Source organism: Oculina patagonica, chromosome 5, assembly GCF_052425735.1.
Source record: "Oculina patagonica isolate OP01 chromosome 5, crgOcupat, whole genome shotgun sequence".
NCBI lineage: Eukaryota > Metazoa > Cnidaria > Anthozoa > Scleractinia > Oculinidae > Oculina > Oculina patagonica.
Window position 1 is genome coordinate 12,456,765 of NC_135762.1, and position 20,133 is coordinate 12,476,897.

Consider the following 20,133-nt stretch of genomic DNA (forward strand, 5'->3'; position numbering starts at 1 on the left):
AAAGAAAAAAATAGAATATATAGAAAAAACTTTGCCTATACAGGCGCGTAGCTGAGGTTTTTGGAAGGGTGTTCGTATTGACAGGAATATTTATTTGGGGGTTATTAAATACGAGCGCCGAAGGCGCGAGCCTCTATGGGGGTCTGGGGGCATGTCCTTCCAGAATCATATCAAATGTAGAGGCCCGGAAATGCTATTTTCAGCATTGTGCACGTCAATATTTCAAACTCGATGGAGTTCAAAATAACAGGTATTTTTAGTCATAACAACAAAATTTCCGGCATTTTGTTAACTTGATACATTCATACATACATACCGGCTTAGTACACTACATCTTAGGGTTAATGCTTAAGCCCCACCCCCTAGCCTCCCACGCAGTCCTTCTTAGGGGCGATCAACACGATCGCCCCTAAGAACGACTGCGTGGGAGGCTATCCACCCCCCGGCTCTACCGTCAATGTACTAAAAGAAGCGTCAATATGCACTAAATATGGACGTATCACCTGGGTCCCCCGAAATTGAGAGCCAGTGAGGAGAGCCCATTCTCCTAACAATTTAATACTTTCCCGATACTTTTAGCGTTTTCTTTAAAAGCTGCAACACTCAAGTTTGTTTTCCATTCCCCCACTATTTGCTAAAAGCTGAAAATCAACAGTTTGAGTTTTCAGTCCTCTATCATTGACCTCCAAAGGGGGTTCGTTCGAACCCCTCGAACCCCCCCCCCCCCCTCCTACGCGCCTGTATATTTCGGTTTGCAAAACAAACCTTCCTCAGGGGCTGGGCGGAGAAAAAAAAAATGATGAGAAAAATAAAAGGACCGTTACAAATAGAAAAATTTAAAATAAAATACTAAACAATGATTGGTTCTAACAAGTGTCAATGACGTGTTTCGTCACGTCTGTTAATTCCCAGAGGATGTAAAGTTTTTGCCTTGTTAATTTTGGGCTTCACGAGCCTTCCTCTGACTCGTCCCCAGTCGTCTTTTGAGTCGGTCTTGAGTCGACTGCTCAACACGGAGGGAATCATGGAATCATCCTTCGCGTCTTGCAATTTTCGCACAAGAGACGACTGGGGACGAGTCAGAAGCGGGATGAGGTGAACGTCGTTTATGGAATGGCCGGGTTGGTTGAAATGAATAGATATTGGTGTAGGGTCATCAAGTTCATGGTGGTTGAGAATAGCCTGCGAGCAGGCTCTCTATTCGGAGGCAACGCGACTCTGGTTTTTCTCACATTAATTGAGCCTGTCATTTTTGACCAATCAGAGTGCTGCGTTCGTGGACGAACGCGCCGGATTTAAAATTCAATGGCGTGCGTGCAGGCTCTCAATTTTGGTCGCGGGCTCGCTTCGCTCGCCGACTCGCGCCTTCGGCACTCGCGGGATCGCGCCTTCGGCGCTCGAAGGGTTCAATATTCACGTTGCCCCCGATAGAGAGCCTGCTCGCAGGCTAGCAAAGGCAAGTGATCCTGACAACTTATGAAGATTAGCTCACATTTAACAACAAACCCAACAGAACCGCAGTGATTCAACAATGAGGGATTTTCACTTTCTTCTATCATTAAACGTCACAGGCTTTGAACAACGGCATCTTCGTACAGAAATCACTACAGACCTTCAGAAAACGTCATGTACATACAAAAATAACAAATATGGCGGGAAGGTCGCTCATCTTGAAGCTTATCCGGGATTTTGAAAGTGATATGTATCGCTTGCCAGTGTCGCATTTGTTTCAACAGCAAAACAACGTCCCTACCCCGGGGACAAAGTTATTGTTTTCAAAACTGCACGTTCCCAGGGTTTTCCCGGGCCGGGGTGTCCCTGGGGTTGATCCCCGGGGAAGCCAATGATAAGTGCATAAGTACGACTTTTGAATTTCAATCCAGTTATGTTTGCCCTCACTCCACCGAATTGCTTACCATTTGAAGACTATCTCGTTCAAGACCCGGTCTAAACCACGCGCGGGGATTGCTGTACGGCGGAAGCCCTATCACGCCATTTTAAAAGTCACGCAATTCCTTAACCAGAGTCCACGGTCTCCTCGGGCAGCGGTTGAGATTGAACGTCACGCGACTCGCACATATATTCGTTCGATCGAAGTTGGAGCTTAGATAGTACGTTTTTTTTTTAATTTTCTTAAGTGAACTGATCAGCCTGCTCATGGATTCCATTCTTGAACCAATTACAGAGACTGACGAACATAAATTTTGCGTGGAAATGATGAAGCGCCTTGCTGCTCAGCGAAGAAACGACCATTTCTGTGATGTGATTCTAGAAGTTGGCTCCGGTGACGATCAAGCTCGTTTAAAAGCTCACAGAATCGTGTTATGTGCAGCAAGTCCGTTCTTTTACAACGCTCTTAACAGCGACATGAAAGAAAAGAAAGAAGGAGTGATCCGATTGGAAGAGACGAGCAAAGCTGTGATGGAAGAAGTGTTGGAGTATCTGTACACAGGACATGTTGATATCAATGAACACAATGCATTTGATTTGCTGGCTGTAGCCGACTTTTTTCTCATCCCAAGTCTGAAGTCTTTGAGTAGTAACGTGATACTTCAAACACTGTCTGTTTCTAACTGTGTCGCGGCTTACTATTTTGCCGTCAAGTATCGGTGTGAAGAGCTTCAGAAAGGTGCGAGTGATTTCATTCTGGCAAACTTTGTTGCAGTAGCTGAAAATGAAGACTTCCTGAATTTGAGCAGCAAACAAATCGAGGAGTGGATTGCAAACGATAGAATCATCGTAAAAGGAGAGGAAGAAGTTTTCGAAATTCTCTTGAAGTGGATGGACAGAAATAAGAGTCAGAAACAAGACTTTTGCAACCTGTTTCGTCACATTCGCTGTCTTTATGTGCACCGTGACTTTCTGTTAAGCGTTATTCTTCTGAATCCTTATGTTAAGGACGATTCAGAGTGCTCTAATTTAGCATTAGATGCGATGAAAATGTTGTCCAGGGGACAAAAAGACTGCTATTTTGCACAGTCACCAAGGAATTGCCTGATCCACGAAGATGCCATTGTTGCATGTGGAACAGCTAAGAGTACATTGTGTTACATACCTTCCCAGAACAAGTGGTACAAGTTGGCAGATATGCTGTCCACCAGGTGCTTTGAAAATAATGCCATCAGTTCATGTCATGAAAGGTTATTTTTCGTCGGGGGAAACAGTGATGGTTGCCCTGCAGAACGGTATGATCCATCAGTGAACACTTGGTCACCTCTGGAATCTTTTACGCAAAAAATCAAGTTTTGTGCTGTTGTGACATTTCGTGGGTTACTGTATGTCATTGGTGGAGTAGATCAGGAAAACCACAACCGGCTAAACACTGTGCAGAGATACAATCCTGATACAAACCTGTGGCAAGGGATGCCCCCTCTAAGTGCCCCTAGATCAAGTTTATGTGCAGTGGCTGATGAAAGTCACTTGTATGCTATTGGAGGTAGCTCAGGTACCAATTTTAGAGTTGCTGAAAGATTTGATCCAATAGCAAAAGCTTGGAGCACGATTGCATCAACTCTAGAAAGTCGATTTGGAGCTGGTGGTGCAGCTGTCAATCAGAAAGTGTTTGTGTTTGGAGGTCTAAGCGGTGGAGCACCAGCTTCAAAGGCGTGCGAAATGTACGATCCAGCTACCAACACATGGAGTGCTATTACCAGCATGGTTGCTCTGCAAGGTTTTACCAGTGCTGTAAGGTTTAAAGGGAAAATATACGTGTCTGGAGAGTTCAAAGAAGGTGAAAGCAGAGGAAATCTGGTGTTACAAGTTTTTGATACAGTTACAAGTGAGTGGACAGCTTGCAGTAATCCTGCTCTGGCTAGACTTGAAAGAATGAAAATTTCAAGTTTAAGGATTCCAAGAGTGGTTTTGGATAGATGTGTAGTGCTTTCATAAACATTTGATGTGTGAGATATTTACATTCACTGTTTTTATTATATAATTCCAAAGATAAGTCTCTATGATAAGAAGAAAAAGAAGATTAACCTTCAGGATGTAATCTTGTTGTAATCATCCAAATTTTCAAAGTTCTTAAAACACTTTTGCTTATTCATTCATTTTTCTTAAATATACATGCAGCAATCAGTTCAAAGAAAGATGAAGTTTAATATTTCAGTTGATCAATTCATTTCCTCATCTTTTTTTATAAAAAAAAATGGCCATAATTCAGATAATTATAGGCATGGAAAGAAATCCAATACAATTTGATTAGAGCGGTTTTCACTTGAGTGTCGAAAGTAATTTGCATTTGCTTTTATTAGTTTTGAATTGCTACACTTAGTGATTGCTTAAAAAATCTTGAGCCAGTCTCTCAGCCAACCAGAACTAAAAGCAAAACCAATTGTGTCTCACCTGTGCACGTTTTCCCGCGGTTCGTGCCAGCTTGGCACAATATAGCCTAAGGTATTTGCTTTGCGTTTTGATTGGTTCACTGGATTGTCTGTGTCCTTTGTGATTGACCAGATAAATTACAGCTAATTACTTTGCTTTTTGTTTTATGACACTCAATTGAAAACTGCTCCATGCCAGAAGTATGTAATAAAGTAACAAAGGGTGCACAAATTAGGAAGTTTCACTTGTGTGATCACCTCTCAAATAACTTTCCTGTTTGAGATACACCCACAGGGAATTATGGTACATTGTAATTGCATTAAAAAAAAAACTAGTCTTGGACTTGGAGACATTGAATACAACTACTGTGACCTCCTGCAGACCTTAATAGACATTAAGGACTGACACCATGTACTTTTACCAAATATCACACTCACAATTAAGGCTTGAACCCTATGATCACATGATTCTGTCAAGTCAGGCTAAGTGTTAATGATTAGCAAATAGTTATGTTATTTTCCGTCTCGTGATCAAGGCGTCTCGTGATTTAAAGAGCAGTTCGAATTATGTAACAATCAGTTTATCCCGTCGCGTCAAGTAAGAGAGATCAGAGTGATTAAGATAGAAGCCTTTATTGCATTGTTCAAGGACAGAATCGGAGAAAGAGGTATGATTACGCCTATTTGTAATTTATAAGTAATATTGAATCGAGTAATTTCTTTCTTATGATCCGAATAGCATTAGTTTCGTGTTAGGATGTGTTACACAAAGAATTATGTAATAATGTACGCAAGGAACTGTAATGTACGTAAAGAATCGTATTGTATTTGAATTGTATTTTAAATTAGGTTTCGTTATAATTATATTTTCAGTTTTTACGTGATTCCAAGAAATAAACAAAGTAAGAAAGAAAGACAGAACAGACTTGGTTTCTCAGTTAATGGCTTTCTCCGGCCTCAGTCTATTGAAAGAAAGAACGGCATCCTTTACAGTAAAAACTCTTTGGATAAACAAATACAAGATTGTATCGATTTAAGTTCAGGATCTCGACACATTCACGATGGTAGACAGTGAAGATAATTATGAAGAAAGTAGATTCAGAAAAAGGACAGCTATAAAGGGGAGGGAATTCCACATTGAGCTAATGAAAGATCAATGGACAGCCGCACAAAGAGCGTGGCGAAAACAATTAAACAAGATCGAAAACCTCCTTACCGACTCGAACGAAATTACGCCTCTTATAAGTGAACGAAATCTTCTAGAGACAAAAATGGAAATCTTGTCCGAAGCGCACGAACGTCTTGACGATGCACTCGAAGATGATTACGAAACAAAGCGCGTGGTACAAGAGAAATACGAGACATGGGAACGCGAGCACTCGGACGCGTTAAAAAGAGTAAATTCCAGGGTTACCGAGCTTAGACAAGAAAGGGAAAGCACGAAATCAACTGCAACGAAATCATCTCGTTCCAGTCGTAGATCATCGAACGATTCGAGAGCGTCAAAATCATCAACATTGGAAAGGAAAGTGGACTCCGCTGCGAAGGTCGCGAAATTAAAAACAGAGTTGTTGTTTGTTGACGCCGAAGTAGAGAGAACGGTGGCATTAAAAAGACAAGAGGACGAGCTTCGCAAGTTCCAACTTACGAAGAAGTTAGCTCTAGCTAAAGCTGAAATGGACGCTATTACGAAGATTGAAGAAAGCGAGTCTGTTATCAGCGATGAAGATCGAAAAGATGTTTTGCCCGTGGATGTAATCGACAACAGAGATCTCCTCAATGAGTATCTAATTAACCGGGCGGAGACTGGGCCCGGTCATAAATCGCCCGGAATTTTTTCGTCGTAGTAGTAGTCTTGTCGGTAAATCGTTCCAGACCCGCTCGGCCGCTTCCTTGGCCAGGATTCAAAACACGCACTTTTGATATTTACTCGGCAGGAGCTATTAAATCACTCTTCTATTTAAAATTCTATCTTAAACCTTGATTTCTGTTAAGCGTGAAATACCTTATTGTTACTTATTTTCGCGGGTACTTAATTTCGCGAAAATGCGACAGGAATATTTCGCGAGACTTAATTTTCGCGATTTGGCCAAAAATACGTAATTAGCATAAAAAATACAATAGAAATCGTTTAGAATTAATTTTCGCGGGTCTTTAATTTCGCGATTCTTTGAAAATCGCGAAAATCGCGAAAATTAAGTCCCGCGAAAATAAGTAACAATGGTATATGTTTTTTATTTTATTCAAGCGTTTTACTCAAAGGAGTACTGCCGAACCGCTATGTCAGTCACGCAATGTTTTTGAAGCAAGCTTTACGCATATTAAACTGCTTAAAAAAAACGGCTGGTAGCCAGAACATTTTTAGCCAGAATACTTTGAAGATACTTTCCGAATTAATTATGTCCATTTTCATCCGCGCACAGTTGAGCACTTGAGTTCTTGATAAAAAAGCTTTACTTCAGTGTTTTCTTACACACTTCCCAAGACTTCAGAAAAAAATGGTAATGTATAGTACTTCTACGAACTATGATGGAATTTTTGAAAAAAATCCGTAAAGTGAGCAAGTAAAAAAAATGGTCTGCAAAATTAAATCTTGGTGCGGGAAATTACATGTAATTAAATTCTACCACAGCATGCAAAATTTCACGGTTTTGAAATTTAAATCTTTAAGCCTTTCAAAATGTTTCTTGACCCCATCTTGAATAAAAATTCCGTTTGAAACCTTTGTTCATGTTTCTTTCATTTGTTCGTTTTTGTTGGGTTTTTAGGCTTTTGAAACGAACAACATCTATTTATAGATTGAGGTACCGTGTGATGTTTTTGATTTACCGTGTTTGTCGTAGTAGTTTGCTTGGCCGCTTTCTTGGCCAGGATTCAAATCCCGCACTTCTTACATTTACTCAGCAGGAGCTAAGATTACTCTTTTATTTAAAATTTTGCCCGATACCCTGATTTCTGTTAAGCGTGAAATGTATATTTTTGTGTTTATATTCAAGCGTTCGACTCAAGCGAGAACAAGAGTGCGAAACCGGTGATTGTTTTGACAAAGCTTTTTTTTACGTCAGTCACGCAATGTTTTTGCAGCAAGCTTCTGCTTTTAAAAACGGCTGGTAGCCAAAGCTCGACAAAGCATTTTTGGGCCAGACTCTACTTTGAAGATGTTTTCTATTTAGCAAGAATTGTGTCCATTTTGTCCATATTCATTCGACCAAGTCGTGTGTCACAGACGAATTGAATGTTTGCACAACAAAATAACTTTGTTTTGGTTATTGAAGTAAAACCTTTACTCGCACACTTTTCAAGAGCTTAGAAAAACAAAAATGTAAATGTAAATTAGTAATATAATAATTTCTAAAAACTAGAATGGAATTTGGATCGGTAAAGCCATCGAGTAAAATAATAGACGGCAAAAAAACTTGCGTTTTGGCTAATTTTACGGCTTTAAATTTAAATTTTTAATGCCATTAAAATGCTTCTAGACCTCATCTTGAATCTTTTTTTTTCTTTTTTCACATTTAGTTGGAATTTTTAACAGCATATGTTATCTACGTGACGCGTGATCTAATGCATGCCCTTTTTTAATCTTTTTATTTTCTTTTTTAATTGTGTTTTGAGGTTTTTCTGTTATTCTTGATATTTATGTAACTCGTTTTATTTTTATTCAATTTTATTTATGTGACTCGTTTTATTTGAGCAGGAGCCAATACTGTAGTTTTCTGGTTACTCCGCTCTTTTTTTCGAGAAATCAATATATTTTTTGGTTTTTCATTCAAGGGTTTTGAGTTTCAGTCGGAACCGAACGGCGAGAGAGAAATTACCTGTAATGAATCACGCAAGCAAGAACTGGTGTTTGCGTGACTGCTTCCCAAAATGCAGCACATAGGCAGGTTTTTCGATCGAAGAATCAGCTTGACTTGAAGAGCTTGCATTTTTAAAAGCTAAAAAACTTTCTAATTTTTTATTATTCCCTTTATTGTTTGTGATACATTTTTTTTTTTTACTGAAATAAACCTTAAACGCTTCTTAGTATTTAACGAACTGGTTTGGGTTCATTTATTCAAGATTAGAAATACACAAAACGTAATAATCAGTTATTTATCTAGGCATGTTGATAAAAGCAGCTAATGTAATGAAGGACATTTTGACATATTACAACTCACGGAAACTGCATAACTTATGCAAACCTCAGACTTGTGTGTCACAGCTACTCGCCCCCAAACTGCTTCTCGGCTGGCGCCATCACCGAAGAGTAGAATGAGTGATGGGAGGGAGTAAAGTCAAAAGCTGCAGGAATGGGGGAGGACGGAGTAGGAGGGGAGATATTCGAAGGTTAATGGCTAAGAAAAGAGGAAATGGGGGGGAGAGGTTGGGGAGGGGGGGGGGGGTGTTGAATAAAAATCCATGCTTGATTGTATCGCGCAACCTTTGTCCTTTTTTCATGGTTTTCTTATCAGAACAGCTGTTCAAAATTTTATGAGTAGTCTGCACTTTGTTAAGTGTATGATAATGTTAATAATCTAATCTTCCATTATCCTTAGGTAAAAACTAAAATCTAAAAATACAGAGATTATTTTTTATTAACAAAAAATTGGAAGCCTAAGCAGGAATTTGTTCAAGCATGGACAAACAAACCACAGACTTGTGTGCTTCTCAATTAAATGGTATTTTAAAAGTTTTTGCTGCACTTGCCTAATCAAATAGTTAAACACTAACCGCCCGGTTTTAAGCTTTAAGCTTAAGGCGTCTTGTTTTGGTTCTTGATGTAAAAACTTTACTCGCACACTTTCTAAGAGCCCAGAAAACAAAATGGAAAGTAAAGTAATAATATAATTATTTCTACACTAGAATAGAATTTTTAAAGGATCGGTTTTAGCCATCGAGTGAAATAATTGACGGTAAAATGAAAACTTGCCCTTTGACGCGGATATTTTTAAAATTGAATTAAAATTCAATTTTATCACGGCATGCAAGTTTCACGGCTTTTAAGTATTCAAAATTGTAATGCCATTCAAATGTTTCTTGGCCTTATCTTGAATCGTTTTTTTTTTTTTACATTTAGTTGGGATGGTTAGGATTTTAAAACGAACAGCATCTATTATCTTATACGCAAAATATTTTCTTTTGTAATTTTGTTTTGAAAATTTTCTGTCATTCTTGATGTTTGAGTGACTCGTTTTATTCTTTTTTAGGGTTTTGAAAACGAACAGCATCTATTAGATTTAAGGCACACCGTGTGGTGTTATCTGATACGCGTGATCTAATGCATTTTCTTTTGAAATTGTGTTTTGAATATTTTTTTTCTTGATTGGCCGTTTTTATACTAGAGACGCGTTACCCGTCTGGATGAGCTTCGGCCAAAATTTTGTTACTCGTCTGGTTATGCGTCTCTAGTATAAAGGCGGGCACAAGACGAGTTACGCGTCTAGACGAGCTTCCTTTCGGTATCCGTCTTTCAAGACGCATTTCGAAAAGTAGCTCGTATAGACGGGTAACGCGTCTTGTGCCCGTCTTTATACTAGAGACCGACGCATAACCAGACGAGCAACAAAATTTTTGCCGAAGCTCGTCCAGACGGGTAACTCGTCTCTAGTGTAAAAACATTTATGTGACTCGTTTTATTCGACCAGGTGCCAATATTGTAATTTTCTGGTTGCTACGCTAGTTCTTTTTTAGCAAAAAAACATTAAAAAAAAATTCAAAAAACAGTGTTTTTTGTTTTTCATTCAACGGTTTTGAGTTTCCGTCGGAACCGCAATGGAGAAATTACCTGCAATGAATCACGCAAGCAAGAACTGGTGTTTGCGTGACTGCGTACCAAAATGCAAATGCAGCATAGGCAGGTTTTTCGATCGAAAAATCGGCTTGACTTGAGGAACTCGCGTGTTTGAAAGCTTAAAAGCTTTCTAATTTTTCAAATTCCTTTCCTTTTGTTTTGTTTTGGTGTGATACATTTTTTTAAAATAAAAAAAAAAAACCTTTAACGCTTCTATGTTTTTAACGAATTCCTTTTAATTGTTTGTTTGTTTTGGTCGGAGATAATTTGAAATGGCACTCGACTGATTTAGTTCACTTATTCAATATTAGAAACGCACCAAACGTTTTCAACATGGGCTCCTGTTTTCAACCTAATCAGTCATTTAAGCCTGGTTTTCACTAGCGACGCAAGCAAAAGCGCAAGCACAAGAGCAAGCATAACAGCTCTCATTTCACCGTGAAAACGGCTTCAACGCAAGCATAAGCACAAGCGCAAGCACAAAAAATGGCTTAAACGCCGCATAAGCACAAGAAAGTTGTTTACGTCTGGCAGTGTTTAGCCAATTAAAGCACTCGTTTCAGATTCCCGCGCTTCTGAGCACTGGGACAAAGTGGCTGAGGCCGCGGTTGATTTTGATAAAAGTTTTCTTAGGTTTTTCGTAAGAGTGTAGGGAATTAAAGACAATAGCAAAAAGGTACAAGTTAAGACACGAGTAGCGAAATGTTTCGTTTTCATCCTTTTTTCGTAATCGCTTTCGCTTTCTTCGTCACAAGAGTAGGGGAGACAACAACACTCGATGCCTGAGAGTTTCTGCCGCAATAGTTGCCGAGAAAACGAAGTCGAGAACGGAGCCTTTAGTCGACTTCTAACTAGAAAACATCGTATTATTATGCTAATGTGCTTTCAGTTTGTGCTTATGTCGATGCTCGTTTTCAGTTGGAACAAACCGCTTATGCTTGCGCTTGTGTTTGTGCTTGTGCTTGCGTCGCTAGTGAAAACCAGGCTTTATCCAGGCATGTTAATAAAAGCAGCTAATGTGATGAAGGACATTTTGACACACTACCTACAACTCATAACTTAGCAAACCTCGGTTAGTGTGTCACAGCTGGAACGAGTAGAGTCAAAGACTGCAGCGGATGGGGGGGGGGGGGGGAGGAGGAATAGAAGGGGAGAGATTCGAAGGTGAATGGCAAGGAAAAGTAAAAATAACAATAATAATAATAATAATAATAATAATAATAATAATAATAATAATAATAATAATAATAATAATAATATAGCGCTATTCAGATAATCTTCCATTATACTAAGGTAAAAACGAAAATCTAAAAATACCAATGTTATTCAATATTAAGAACAAAATAAAGATTTAAAAGCCTAAGCAGGAATTTGTCTTAGCATGGAAAAACAAACCACAGACATGTGTTACTCAGTTAAATGTTATTTACTTGCCTAATGAAATAGTTAAACATTGACCGCCCGGTTTTAAGCTTTAAGCTTTAGGCGTCTTGTTACTCAAGCTTCTTCGGTGTCAGATGCAAGCCTTTCTACGATGGAAACGCTCGTCGACCTTTCGCCTGAACTGCCTGAACCTAACCCAAAGGAAGAACCAAAGAGTGAAACGCCTTTTAGCCCACGTTTCAACCAAAGTGTGACGCGAGAAGTTCCTAAAAATTCCTCCGTAACCCTTTCAACACCAAAGAATGCATTACCCACACGTGCGCCGCCCCCTGCAAGTCGATCAACGGAAGTCGTTCGTGATCAAAGTGTCAACTCTCCTCACAATGCAAGCGGCGACACCCTCGAACGCCTGGCTGACTTACTGTCACGGAAAAATGCAAAGGATTTACTTCCATTACCAGAACCAGAAATTTTTAGAGGCGACATGATTCATTTTCCTGTCTGGCAAAGGTCCTTCGACGCCATAATTGAAAGAAGAACCGATAACACCTCGCAGCGACTGTATTATTTGGGAAAATACACCGCTGGGGACGCGAAAGAAGCGATAAGTGGATTACTCACGCTGGATAGCACCGAAGCTTACCTCGAGGCAAGAAGTATATTAAAAGATCGATTTGGAAATCCGCTCCTGGTGGCCGAAGCGTACCGGAAGAAAATAAATGAGTGGCCGAGAATCCCACCAAACGATGGCGTGAGTTTACGAAAATTCTCGGACTTCTTGCTTAACTGCCAGACGGCGATGATGGAAATCAAGTACTTACAGGCCCTCAACGATCCTGATGAAAACCAGAAAATGGTCCGAAAACTCCCCCGATATTTGTCTGATCGATGGAGTCGCGAAGTGGATCGTTGGCTATGGAATGAAAATAAAGAAGAAGTGGGCTATCCTCCATTCTCAACCTTCTGCAATTTCTTGAAGAAAGAAGCCAGAATTGCCTGCAATCCCGTTACACTAATGTCAAGGGTCAAAGAAAGTAAAGAAGATGACAAGAAAGAAGACCCGCAAAGAAAAGGAAGGTTTAGCGGCAACAACAAGAATAGATCAGTAGGCGCTGGCAGCTTTGCAACCGGATCCAATGAAGTAAGCGACGGTTCCAATGAAGGGAGAAGAGAAAAGAAACCTAAAGCAGAACGCTGCCCGCTGTGTAAGAACACACACAACCTGGACGAATGCGACAAGTTCAACAAGATGTCTCCAGCTGAGAAGATTGAATTTATAAGGTCAAGAGGTATCTGCCTAGGGTGTCTGATGTATGGACATATGAAGAAGGATTGCCGAAGAAGAAAAATTTGCAAGAAATGCAGTGGCTTTCACCCCACCTCCCTTCATATAGAATCTCCAGGAGCGTTGGGACACCAGGCAAATCAATCAGTTGAGCCTCAGGCAGAAGCCACGGCCCACCGCGTGAACACCGATGACTTAGACGTCTGCAATTCCCACTCGCTTATCGTGCCTGTTTGGTTGCACCATAAAGATAGCCCTGAGAAGGAAGTGCTTGTCTATGCTCTCCTTGATGATCAATCAGATGCCTGTTTCGTGAAGGATGAGACTCTCCAGATGCTGGCTGTAAGTGGCCGGACGTTCATTTAAAGTTGTCGACAGTCCTAGGAGAGAAGTTGGTAACCTGTCACAAAGTCAGTGGTCTAATCGTACGAGGGTTCAAAGAATCAGTCGAAGTACCTTTACCTGCAGCATATTCTCGCGAAGAAATACCCGTAAAACGCAGCCAGATTCCAAGGCCAGAATCGGTACATGGTTGGCCCCACCTCGCGCGCATCTCTGATCAGCTCATGCCTTATCGAGACGACATTCACGTGGGACTCCTCATTGGTGTGAATTGCGCCCGAGCCATTAAGCCAAGAGAAGTAATACCTGGCTCAGACGATGACCCATACGCCAAGAAAACAGCTTTAGGATGGGGTGTCATTGGGAACGTGAACCAAAATGACGATGAAGAAGGCAACACTCACTGTTCCTGTAACCGGATAGTGTCACAAGAAATCGGAGACAGTCCAAGCAAGACCTTGGGTCACTTTGTACTAAAGACAAAAGTAAAGGAAGTTCTCTGCCCAGCACAAGTCAGCAAGATGTTCGAGTTCGACTTCAACGAACGATCAAAGGAAGAACAAGCGTTTTCATTTCAGGATAGACGATTCTTAGAAATTATGAGCTCGAACATTCACCATCGAGAAGATAGTCACTATGAACTTCCCCTGCCACTGAAGGACCAAACTCTTCAGATGCCAAACAACAAAGAGCTGGCTCTAAATCGTTTGGGAAAACTAAAGCAAAGACTGAAGAGAGACCGTCGTTACAGAGAACACTACCAAGCGTTTATGAGGGAAATGATGGAAAAGAGTCATGCTGAGAGAGTTCCATCAGATGAGCTTTCCCTTACCAATGGAAGTGTTTGGTATATTCCTCACCATGGGGTGTACCACCCACAAAAGCCAGACAAAATAAGAGTTGTGTTTGACGCCAGCGCCGAGTTTAAAGGAAAGTCCCTCAACAGCTGCCTCCTGCCAGGACCAGACCTTACTAACAACCTCGCCGGAGTCCTCTGCCGCTTTCGAAAGGAGCCAGTAGCATTCATGTGTGATGTTGAGGGAATGTTTCATCAAGTTGGCGTCAAAGAAGAACACCGAAATCTTCTTCGTTTCTTATGGTGGGAGGACAACGACCTAGACAAGCCTCCGGTGGAATTCAGAATGAAAGTTCATCTATTTGGAGCCGTTTCGTCACCTGGCTGCGCGAACTTCGCTCTCAAGAGAACGGCTGAAGATTTTGAGGAGACCTTTGGCAGTGAAGCGGCCGAATTCGTGCGGAAAGACTTCTACGTGGACGACGGCCTCAAGTCGGTCCCTTCGACATCACAAGCCATCTCTCTGATACAGAATACAAAGAACTTGTGTGCTGAAGGGGGGTTCAATCTCCACAAATTCACTTCAAATGATAAGAAAGTTGTAGAAGCCATACCCAAGGATCAACGCGCCAGTGGTATCAAAGACCTTAACTTGACGGAAGACCACCTACCGATAGAGAGAGCCCTAGGGGTACAATGGTGTATAGAGTCGGATTACCTCCAGTTTCGGATTGAATTGAAAGACAGACCCCTAACCAGGAGAGGCATTCTTGCATCGGTCAGCTCCATTTACGATCCTCTTGGCTTGGTAGCGCCTTTCTTGCTAACAGGCAAACGAATAGTGCAAGAATTGTGCAAAGGAAAGACAAGCTGGGATGACGAAGTTCCTGACCATGTCCGACCACGATGGGAGAAGTGGAGAAATGACCTTCATGCTTTGGCACAGCTAAAGATACGACGCTGTTACAAACCAGACGACTTTGGCGAGCTCAAGACCATCGAGCTACACACCTTCTCAGACGCAAGTGTTTACGGGTACGGCCAGTGCTCATATCTAAGAATGATTAACCACCAAGACCAAGTACACTGCTCACTTGTGATGGCGAAATCAAGAGTGGCACCTTTAAAGCCCGTCACTGTCCCAAGATTAGAATTGGTAGCGGCAGTTGTAGCTACCAATATCAGCGCCTTTCTTCAGAAAGAGCTAAAGTACAACAGCTTACCAGAAGTGTTTTGGACTGACAGCAAGGTCGTATTGGGATATATATCCAATGACGCTAGGCGTTTCCATACGTTCGTGGCCAATCGAGTCCAGCTTATCCGTGATCGAACCTCTCCCGATCAGTGGAACTACGTGGAGACAAAGGAAAATCCAGCCGACGATGCTTCCAGGGGACTCACAGCCCAAGAGATGATCGATAGCACCAGATGGTGGAGTGGACCAGAGTTCCTATGGAAGCCTCTTGTCACCAAGGCTAAGGTAGATGTTCCACTCTCGCTCGAGGACCCGGAAGTACGAAAGATAACAGTGATATCGATGTCATCTAAATCTAGTGAGCGTCCGGTTCTACTGCAACGAATCGAGTACTTCTCCGACTGGCACCGTGCGAAAAAGGCTATCGCCTTTTGCCTCCTCTTTATACAAAGAATGAAAGAAAGCAGACGAATCCATAAGGAGCGTGAAGATGAAAGGGTCTCGCCTGAGGAGAAGAATCGATGAGGAGCAGTAGTGAATGTTGAAGACCTACAAAGAGCTGAAAGAATGATAATCAAGGCTGTTCAAAGTGAAGAGTTCCGAGACGAAATTGAGCAATTAAGAGGATACAATGTAACGAAGAGGGGAAGCGCAATGTGAGAGAGGTGACCAAGAAGACAAGTGCCATACATCGCCTTAATCCAGTTCTGGACCAACATGGAATCCTACGAGTTGGGGGTCGCATTGATGAAGCTGATTTGCCGTACGACACAAGACATCCAATAATTCTGCCAAAGAAATCTCACGTGACAGAGCTGATAATTCGACACCTTCATCAGCGAGTACACCACCAAGGCCGAGCCAGAACGCACGCCGAAATCCGCACTTCCGGTTTCTGGATTATCAACGGCAGTTCCACTGTTGGACATCATGTGTCTAAGTGCGTAACGTGCAAGAAGCTGAGAGGAACACCTGAGCAGCAGAAGATGTCTGACCTACCACCAGATCGACTAGAGCAAGCCCCGCCATTCACCTACAGTGCAGTTGACTATTTTGGACCTTGGTACATAAAGGAAGGGCGTAAAGAAATGAAGCGCTATGGTGTCTTGTTCACTTGTATGGCTTCTCGAGCTGTCCACTTAGAAACCGCAGCGTCCCTAACCACAGATTCTTTCTTAAACGCGTATCGGCGCTTCATCAATCGACGTGGCCCAGTACGACAGCTTCGATCAGACCAAGGTACGAATTTTGTTGGAGCAAAAAACGAGTTGGAAGCAGCCTTAATGGAGATGAATCACGACACAATTCAGAGAGAGTTGCTGATAACCAATTGTGATTGGATAAATTGGAAAATGAACGTCCCACACGCAAGCCACATGGGTGGCTCATGGGAAAGACAGATACGCACCGTGAGAAGTGTCCTGTCAGCACTGTTACAAAACCATGGCAAACAACTTGACAATGAATCTTTGAGCACGCTGATGACAGAAGCTGAAGCAATTGTCAATAGCCGTCCACTCGCCATCGATGACCTAACTGCTTCAGATGCAGTTGACGTGTTGACACCAAATCGCCTGCTGACAATGAAGTCTGCTGTTGTACTCGCCCCACCTGGAAATTTCCAAAATGCTGATGTCTATTCTAGAAAGAGATGGCGTCGAGTTCAATATCTCGCTGATGCATTTTGGCAGCAGTGGAAAACAAGCTACCTTCAGTCCCTCCAAAGCCGACAGAAGTGGACCGCCCCCCATAGAAACCTTAAAGAAGGAGACGTAGTGATCCTGAAAGACGAGGATGCACCGCGTAATTGTTGGAGACTTGCCCGAGTAGTTGAGACCTACCCTGACAGAGATGGTTACGTGAGAAAGGTAAAAGTTGCGGTAGGAGATCGATCCCTGCAGTCTGATGGCAAGCGTAAAGGGTCTGTTTCGTACCTGAGCAGACCCATACACAAGCTGGTGCTCATGGTTCCGTGCTAAGGAAATCAAAGACCGGGAGATTCCCGCCAAGGAGCCATAGAAAGATTGTTATGAACATTTGAAGGACATTTGTACGAACTGATTTATTAGATTAATCGAATTTCGTGTTTTGTTTTGTTAAGTAAATTGTTGCTACAATTTAGGGGAGCCATGTTAATGATTAGCAAATAGTTATGTTACTTTTTTGGGTGTTTTTTTTTTCCGTCTCGTGATCAAGGCGTCTCGTGATTTAAAGAGCAGTTCGAATTATGCAACAATCAGTTTATCCTGTCGCGTCAAGTAAGAGAGATCAGAGTGATTAAGATAGAAGCCTTTATTGCATTGTTCAAGGACAGAATCGGAGAAAGAGGTATGATTACGCCTATTTGTAATTTATAAGTAATATTGAATCGAGTAATTTCTTTCTTATGATCCGAATAGCATTAGTTTCGTGTTAGGATGTGTTACACAAAGAATTATGTAATAATGTACGCAAGGAACTGTAATGTACGTAAAGAATCGTATTGTATTTGAATTGTATTTTAAATTAGGTTTCGTTATAATTATATTTTCAGTTTTTACGTGATTCCAAGAAATAAACAAAGTAAGAAAGAAAGACAGAACAGACTTGGTTTCTCAGTTAATGGCTTTCTCCGGCCTCAGTCTATTGAAAGAAAGAACGGCATCCTTTACACTAAGAATAATTAAGAACCTCACATGTAGTTTAGCACAATTCTCAGCCAAAGGGCCTGTTTATATAAAGAAGAGTTGTCCCTTGTAGGAGGGTAACCCTCTTCCTCGAGCCATCTTTTAGGGAGCGTTTATATGCGAAAAGTTGTCTCTGCTTATCAAGCCAAAAATTGACCTTCTCAGTTTCACGCATGCTCTGTATGTCCAGACTTGTACCTTGTAGGCGAGTCAAAATGAGCCAAAATGTTTACATTGAAAAAAGTTGGCTCGCCACTCATGGTCACCGTTAAAGCGAGTGACCCTCCAGCCAGGGTCACCCTGCCCCCGGAGCCAACCTTGTGATTGACCACATAAACAGTTTACAGCTATTTATTAAAAATTCTATGAAAAGTTTTTGTGCAGGGGGTGAATTGGTATGAAGGGTAACCCTCCTACCAGGGACAACTTTTCTCCATATTTAAACAGGCCCTATTTACTGCAGTATTGATCAAGGCTGCTGTTTTGACTTAAGTTTGCAAAGTTTGTTTCTTTAGTGCAGGAACAGTGTGACTGAAATTTAGATTTAAAAATCTAGATGCGCTTTTGTGTCACATGCTTAATCAAAAAATTGATTATTATCCAAATTTCAACATTAAAATTTAACATTTTTAATAGTCTGGTACTGGGTTGCTCCAGAAAATATTCATACCCCTATGGAGGGATTTTTGGTTTTGAGCCTTCCCACCATTTTTAAGTGACTTTCTTTCATTTGTAGTGTTTGATTAATGTCCAAATACGGTGCCTAACACTAGTTTTCATGGACATGCAAAAAGTGAGTTCAAGAAAGCAGGATTCTGCTGTAAATACTAGTTGAGATAATTTTGTTTCACTAATGACACAATAGATGCATGGTTTTACTGTAGCTTATCCACTGCAAATTATTTTAATTTGTAAAAATAACGTTACATTTTTGAAGGGGTTTATGAAAAAACTATTTTTTAAAATACACTTGTTCAGTTGTTTCAGAACTAGTTGGATTATTAATGCTATCACATTACTTTGTACTTATTAATTTAGTTTGCAGTTTGTATGCTCCATACTTCTCCCAGAAAGAATATTTGTTGTTGGACCCTCACCCCCCCCCCCCCTTTAAAATTTCGGGATTTGCCCTTTGAGACCCCCTCCTCATCAAAATTTCCAATGTCCCCCTGGGGGCTGGGAGAAAATATTTTCTGGAAATGCACATTTTTAAGCAATAAATTAGCATTATGATACAATATGTAATATACTATGAGTTTGTGTAGTGTCAGGAAATGGGAAATAATACCAGTTGAAATACAAAATAATAAGATTTTGTATTAGAAGAACATTTGGTATTGATTAAAAGAACGTTTCCTATAAATGGAGTGATCTTGACTTACATTTCATTAAGTTACTGGGATCATAAATATGTATATGGTTAGTGTTCAGCAGCCATACAAAGGGGACTTTTAGCAAATCGCTATGGCTAGTGCTACAAAGGCCCCCAGGGGGGGGTACTCCGGCTTGTAAATGACGGGGATGATCGAATGAAGGCAAAATTTAGGACCCAAAAAATTCCTAAGTCTTCCGACGTTACACAAAAAAATCCCTGGACCAAAAATAACCCCCCCAAAAAATATACTTGCCAAATTTTCCAACCCCAAAAAATCCCGGAATCGAAAATTTCAAACCCAAAAAAAATCCTTCGATCATCCCCGTCATTAACAAGCCGGAGTACCCCCCCCCCCCCCCTGGGCAAAGGCCACCATGACTGAAGAGGTTTGGGGAGAGTCAATCTCCTTCCTAGAGCATTCGACCCCCTTAACAAGCGCTCGGGAAACGCAACTGTTCTGGGCGTTTGATTGTGCGCGTGCGCTGTAGATTCTATATGAAATGAACACGTTTTAATAGCCAATTAGATTTGGCCGTCTTGTTTTTGGCGGGATTTCAGTCTAGCCCAAAGGATCGCGATTCTTTGTACTAGCCAAAAAGATGCGCAGTGTCCCGTTTTTGGATAAAATTACTTCTGGTTGTCATAGCAGCGCCAGCCATTGCGGTTTGCTTCAAATTAACTCCCTACTGAGTTCATAAGGTAGAACCCCACTTCACGGACACCTGTCAGGCGCGTAGCTGAAGTTTTTGTAAGGGTGTTCGTATTGACAGGAATATTCATTAAGGGGGGTTATTTAATACGAGCGCCGAAGGCGCGAGCCTCTAGGGGGATCTGGGGGCATGTCCCCCCAGAATATTTTGAATCTAGAGGCCCCGGAAATGCTATTTTCAGCATTGTGTACGTCAATATTTCAAACTCGATGGAGTGTAAAATAACAGGTATTTTTAGTCATAACAACAATATTTCCGGCGTTTTGTTAACTTGATACATTCATAC

The 20,133-nt window shown here is 41.3% G+C and overlaps 4 protein-coding genes across 4 annotated transcripts in view; all 4 read left to right on the forward strand.

The window, feature by feature from the left end:
- The window catches only part of LOC144655561 (uncharacterized), a 253,491-nt gene that overhangs the window by 212,708 nt on the left and 20,650 nt on the right, over nucleotides 1-20,133 (forward strand). The window lies entirely within an intron of this gene.
- On the forward strand, nucleotides 2,099-6,081 carry LOC144655501 (kelch-like protein 7). Its single transcript, XM_078515743.1, has 2 exons — nucleotides 2,099-4,990; nucleotides 5,196-6,081. The coding sequence occupies exon 1, from the start codon at nucleotides 2,158-2,160 to the stop codon at nucleotides 3,886-3,888; it is 1,731 nt and encodes a 576-aa protein (XP_078371869.1). The 5' UTR covers nucleotides 2,099-2,157; the 3' UTR covers nucleotides 3,889-4,990; nucleotides 5,196-6,081.
- LOC144655010 (uncharacterized) lies at nucleotides 13,330-15,621 on the forward strand. Its single transcript, XM_078515232.1, has one exon. The coding sequence runs from the start codon at nucleotides 13,330-13,332 to the stop codon at nucleotides 15,619-15,621; it is 2,292 nt and encodes a 763-aa protein (XP_078371358.1).
- Nucleotides 15,444-17,741, forward strand: LOC144655503 (uncharacterized). The gene is made up of 2 exons (XM_078515744.1): nucleotides 15,444-17,424; nucleotides 17,630-17,741. The coding sequence occupies exon 1, from the start codon at nucleotides 16,083-16,085 to the stop codon at nucleotides 17,073-17,075; it is 993 nt and encodes a 330-aa protein (XP_078371870.1). The 5' UTR covers nucleotides 15,444-16,082; the 3' UTR covers nucleotides 17,076-17,424; nucleotides 17,630-17,741.